General features: G+C 37.6%; 1 protein-coding gene across 9 annotated transcripts in view; it reads right to left on the bottom strand.

Annotated features, from left to right (window-relative positions):
- Positions 1–1,105: 1,105 nt before the first annotated feature.
- CTNNA2 (catenin alpha 2) overlaps positions 1,106–6,425 on the bottom strand; it is a 1,322,067-nt gene continuing 1,316,747 nt past the window's right edge. For 7 of the 9 annotated variants that reach the window (XM_021925274.2, XM_021925278.2, XM_021925277.2 and 4 more), the window contains one exon: positions 1,106–2,373. In XM_021925274.2, coding sequence (XP_021780966.1) covers positions 2,086–2,373 — 288 coding nt within the window. In that variant the 3' untranslated portion in view covers positions 1,106–2,085. The remainder of the gene's footprint in view (positions 2,374–6,425) is intronic. The other 2 variants (XM_021925280.2, XM_021925282.2) reach the window with 1 other exon arrangement.

Below are 6,425 nucleotides of genomic sequence, written 5' to 3'. Positions count from 1 at the left end.
AGGATCGTCATCACTAGGTTGATGTACTTTTCTTTCCTGTCTTTAACCCCTTAATATTTCTATTTCCCTAGATCCTGCGGAGAAGGGGGGCTAAAGAGATCTTTCCATTTCTAAAGCATCTGTTAGGGAGGAGAGAAACAGAGTGAGTGGCTCTTGTCAGGAAAAACTTCTCAAAAGGGTATTTTTATTGCTGTTTGGGAGAAATTCAGATTCCTTAGATCAAAAATAAGCTGCCAAGAACACGCTGTCTTTGTTGTTCAGGTCAGTGGGCAAAAATGGCATTCTCGTTTCTTATTATGTCATGGTTATGTGCTAACAGGAAAAGTCACCCATATGTTTAACTAGTGGTGCGGTGCGCTCAACCTAGAACCTGGCTCGGTTAAGGCCTTCCTTAAATATCTGTGAGTGTCAGTGGCACCCTCTGAAGGTTTATGCAAATTAATGGAGCAGGCTAGCTATCTGTGATCTAATGATTAGTGCTGATAATCAGTGTCCAGCTTCTGTGGTGGCTCCTCTATTGAAATGTTCTCAGTCTTGGTGGTGCTTTTTTCAGGAGTAGTAAGCAGTGGTTTGAGCAGAATCATTTCTTAATGAAATTTTAGATTAAGCTTTTTCTCCTTCCACACCTCCCTTATAGCTCCTTCCCTTTGGGATCTTGCATGTAAGCTTAGGTGTTCATGACTCCCAATGTGTTATCACTTTGCTAAGAAAAGAAACATGGGTATTTACCAGAAGTCTTTTGGAGACATAGTAATGTGAAAACTTGTAGGAATCATTCCAATGAGAGGAGTTGGGCGAATTCAGGTGACTATTTGGGGGCTTTTTCCCATTTCTCAGTTCATAGCTGAAATATTATCGCCACTTTTTAATAATGGGACAGAGGTCCTGTTTTTCCAGCTTAAAGGAGAAAAGTCTAAAATGAATAAAATATTTTGAAATTAATTGGCTTTTCTATTAAAAAGACTGTCATTTTCAATGCAATATGAAAGTGAATGAAGACAAATGGAAAAACCACAAAATAAATATGTGAACTCTAAAAATGACAGAATTATTTGGATATTATCTATTTTATCCCTAATCTAAAAACAAACCAAAACATAATACATTTTTAATGAATTTTCAGGAAGATACTCTAATCTTTATTAAGTACATACTTAAAAAAAGAAAACATACTTGAGATGTCAAGATTAAATGTGTTTATTTCGAGTTAGTGAATACAATGGTATATTAGATACCAGCACTCCAAGCTACACCTATGTATTTGCCTCTAACTTTCACACGTTGTCAGTTTCCTTCCCTCTAATATTCCACCACTGGGCCTTCTATTTCTAGCAAAATCATAGTTCAAATTAAAAAAAAAAAAAAACAAAGCAAGATTGGTCACCGTATTGTGCTTCCAGTGCCCCCAGAAGGATTTTAATTGTCTCAAATAGATGTTTATTGTTTTCAGTAAAGGGGGAAAAAAAAAACAAAACCATGATCACTAGTAATGGCACAACTAGAAGAGAAAACAGAATGCAGATTAAAGAAGCATTTTAGGCTGGACTAGTTAATTTCCCCTCAGTTAAAAATCGACATAATATCACGGATATAGACTTCAAGGTTAAATTGTTCAATTCGTGGGCCACACACTTAAGCGTATTGGCTAGTACATTTTTGCACTGAAACAGAAGCAATACAAGTTTTATGTTCTACCATTACACTTCCAAATTTTTCACTTATGAATATACCTGCCAACCTAATGATTCTTGCATGCATTAGAGTTTGCTTTTGTAGAGTTAAGTTTATTTTCCCCATCCCTCCCACTCCCATAAATGTTGCGCCAATGCGAACTCTGTGCCCAATTTTATGAGAATGTTGCAAAGGACAGCTCTGTGCCACCTCAGTACAGGAATGTCCTGTCTCCTTCCCAGGCTACAGATGGATCAGTAGTATTGATCTCATCTCATCATACATGCAAACAGACACTGTTCCCTTAATTTCCCCATGCCAGAGGCATACGAGCCGGCAGGTATGCATACAAAAATGGAATTAAAAAGAAAAAGAAAGAAAAGAAAAAAAGCTTTCTTGTTAAAACCTATCGTCCTAGAAGGAATCCATTGCTTTGAATTCACTTAAAGCCTGTACAGGCGAAATGTGTTTCTTCTGAGAACCTCGTCGAACTCGTGTCTGGAATTCTTCAGGCTTTTCTCTCTTCACAAGGGGCTTCTTCTCTGGAGCCTTCATCTTCCAAGACACAACAGGTGAGTTGACAGCTGCTGTCCCATAGACCTTCTGGTATTTGGTTGAGGCCACATAGGATGCTTTCACCGTGAGGACAACAGCATTCATCAGGTTTTTAGCTGCCTGGATAAGCGATGTGGCACTGTCCAGCTACAGTGGGAAAAGAATGAGATACATGTGGGTCAACGGAAGCCCCAAATTCACAAGATGGTGATATACTTTCACAGTTAAAGTTTTCCTTGTGCAAATAAATAGTATTGCTGAAAAGGAGCAAATTATCACAAGTTAAGATTTCTAAAATCTCAATACAGCTAATGGCAAAGCCCTCATCTTAACAGTTAGGAATTCCAAAGTAACAGAAGTTTTCCAAAGTGGAACATCTCATATTATTACATTAGGGTAATTAGCAATGGTGACAATTACTCAAATGTTGGACAAGCTTTTGGCAGACACTAAAGAAAAAAAGTTATAAGGGGTTACATCTCAACTTTATGGCCCGACCAATGGAAGTATCTATCTATCTATCTATAGGCTATTTCTACATCTTGAGCTCAGGGTTGGTGAGGATACAGTCATTTAAGCAGAAGAACAGTCCATGGGTGCTCTTGCTTCTATGAGGTGTTAATTGAGCTTAGAGTATCAATTTAACTATTTATTAACAGGTCCTGAATATACCTTCTATATAAATACTGATGTCAGGATCTCATAGCATTCAGTGAGACCCTCCCATCCATTCATTAATGAAATATTGAGTACTTACTATGTGCCAAATACTATGATAAGAAATTTGTATTTTCCCACTTAGCTCTCGTTAACAACTCTATGATATAGGCCTGTCATGCCCTTTTAGAATGAGAGAGCTGATACATGCAGAAGTCCAGTAACTAGCACAGGTTTTAGTCTTTAAAACCTGCACTACTACTCATCTATACTGCCACTCTGTTGGATAGGATGGCTTTTAAAAATGCCATGACAAGTCACAATTTTTTGTGACCTGAAAGTCATGACCATCACAAGACTTTCAGGCCAGGAATATTTTGGGTTACCTTTTTTCTGTCTTTAACTAGTTAGTGTGATGAGTACTGTATAGTAGATCATTCAATATCTGCTTCAACCTTCTTTTTGTTCACTGCCTGGGCATAGATGGTGGGGTTACATCTCAATTTTATAGCCCAACCAGTGGAAGTACCTATTTATCTACACACTATTTCTATATCCTGAGCTCAGGATTGGTGAGGCTCAACAATGCATCTCCTAGACTCTCCTTCAGCCAGGATTCTACATGTGACCTAGTGAAAGAGAAGAATTGACAGCTGAACTGCAAATATTATTCCAGCCTCAGGGATGTTTGAGCATAGTCTGATCTTTCATCAAACTTCTCATAACATCAACTAACAAAATATATCAATTACAGTTAACTGAAGGAAGCAAAGATGTTCCTAAGTATGCTGTTCCTAGTTGTAGAGATTATTTGTTGTATAGCCTGTAATTCATGAACTGTAGCTGCATTAAGCCTTCTGGGGGCTAGGTGACTAAGAAAGTGTTTAAACAGAGACTGTAGATCTTATGGTTCTCCCAGCTGACGTAATTCACTTTAGCTTTGTGTGTCATTCCTTATTAACAAAAATATGTCCCATGCAGTATTGAGGTTATCAGAAGTTGCATCTAACACCACTGTGATACTGTTCCTTTGGCTCCTTTTTGTTCTATATCCCTTATTTAAGCTACATTAATGTTGTTCTGTGTTTTAAAAAATGTCAATCAAATGAGCTCAATTTTTCCATCACCAGAAAAGCTTGTAGTCTGACCACTGGGGAAAACAATGGAAGATGTTTTATATAATTGCATTGTGAATTAACTCAACCAAATGGATGGAGTAACCCACTTACTTGATCACTTCTATTATGCCATACAAAATGTACATATACCAAAATCACTGCTTAACCCCAAACTGTTTAGTTTATACAGCCTAAATTTCTAAAGATAATTAAGGAAAAGCAAACTCTAGGTTATTCATGTTAACAGGAGAGAAGCCACACATGAATTAGTGGGGTGGTTCTCAAAGCCTGGTCCCTGAGGTGCAAGAGCATCAGCATCACCCGGGAATCTGTTAGAAATCACATTTATCAGGCCCAATCCAAAACGTACTAAATCAAAACCTTGCAATCTTTGCTTTAACTAGCTAGCCATCCAGGGGGTTCTGATACTTGCCAAAGTTTGAGAACTACTGGATTAATGAAACCTAAAGACTGTCTTGATGGTTTACTTTATCCAAAGATTTCAGGACTTCTGTCATACACAAGTTTGCTAATATCATAGCCAGTTATCTCAATGAATTTTACTTTTTCGTCTTTCCCATCTTACCCCCAGGTAGAAGTGTAAATAATGAAAGACAGAGATGAGACAACAAAATGTTGGAAACAATCAGGAGCAGATAAGTCATGGTTTCTTTAGAAGCTAAATACCTAACACCTTTGGCCAATGCACAGTTCTTTGTAAGTCTGTCAGGTTTCAAAAATGAGTAAAGTTAATTCATAAAATTAGTTAATTCTATCGTGTGCTATGAGTAAATAAAGGGTAAAATATGACAGGGACATTTGGTTGATTTGCTTTGGGCAACAGAATTAGTAGAAGTAGAACAAGCTGATATATTGCTATTAAATGGTCCCCAAAGAGTGTCTCTTGGGAGAACTGAGTTGCTCTGAAGAGAAGGGATTACAAGTAAATTTGGAGATTTTTACCACAGATTCCATTTTCAGATAGATGGTGTTTAATTCTGCAGCAAAAATACCAGAGCCTGCCTCTTCTTCAGAACCCCTTTGCTTTTCAAGCCTGATGCAGGAATCCTGTAAATAAACCTAATACATTGTTTGAGAGTGAGAAAGCTTTGAAACATTAAGTCAAGAATTTTGTTCGAGCCGCCTGCTAAGGCAGATCTTGAATTTGTAGCAAGGTAAAGTGAGGAGGTGAGAGATCCAGCCAACTAAACTGGAACAAATATTTCCACAAACAAAAAGTTGAATTTCCAAAGGTTACATCTTGCCCTTTTCTGTAGACCCACTTTCAGATTTAGATCATTATCGGCACAATCACAATTCTTTGCAATTTAAAATGCCTTTCCAAAATGGTACCAAACCTCTGCTTTCTAATTGGCAAGTGTTGGCTAAAAATTCACTTCCTAAAGAAAAGATACTAGAATAAAGCTGCAAGGCAAGATTTTTTAAATACAAAGTTTAGGAACACTTATTTAACATCATTGCATTCTATTTTGTGACTTACAGTGAATATGTATAAGTGAAGTTTTCAAAATAATCAAAATTCAGTGAGCACTTACTAGTCGCCTGACATTGACTGAGTCCTTTTAATTGTGTGATTTAATTTTCAAAAATTCTTGAAGTAGGAATGATTATTACTCCCCATTTAAAAAGTGAGGAAGTTGAAGCTTAGGGAAGTAACATAAGTTGTCCCTGCAGTCATTGGCAAAGTAGGGATTAGGACCAGTACCATCTCTCTCCAAAGCTCACTCATTTGAACCCCACCATGGAGCAATATTCCCCCGAAACATCACTTAATCTCTCAGGTCTTGTTTTTTAGTTATTACCTATCCAAAATGAAGTTGTTTCTACGAATGAACAGGCTGGAAGCCTGTCCTCTAAACCGGGCAACATCCTTTTAACATCATGGCTATATCGGACAAATGCCTCATCTCTCCCAATCTGTGATTCTTTGTCTCATCCTCATAGCCCAAATCCTCACTGAGTAGCCTCTGGCCTCAGGTATGTTGCTGCCTAGAGCTCAGCCCTTCCTTGTTCTTCCTGGCCTTGAGTCACCCTTATGGAAATAGAGACTGGAATCTGATGTCTGCTAATTTGTCCCATTACTCTGAAGCATTTATACTAGGCAGGGCTCAGCTACTCTTATTAGTCATCGAATCCTTTACCTGGTCCAGTGTTGCTAGTTTTAAAATGGCATCAAAATTCAACCACTTCTCAGCCCTTCCTCAAGCTGACCTGAATAAGACATATCCACCTTTTCCTAGTTAAGGACCTTTTGTATTCTTATAGAATATCCCATTAAGTTCCTGTATCTAACCTAAGAGAAACTGCTTATTTTCAGCTAGTTTAAATAAAAACAAGAGCATACATTTAACAAATTAGACCATGTGCTGTTTTCTGAACTAGTTTCCCGAGTTTCATTTAATC

Source organism: Papio anubis, chromosome 14, assembly GCF_008728515.1.
Source record: "Papio anubis isolate 15944 chromosome 14, Panubis1.0, whole genome shotgun sequence".
Taxonomy (NCBI): domain Eukaryota; kingdom Metazoa; phylum Chordata; class Mammalia; order Primates; family Cercopithecidae; genus Papio; species Papio anubis.
The sequence above is the reverse complement of the archived record's forward strand: the minus strand, read 5'-3'. Positions and strand labels throughout refer to the sequence as shown.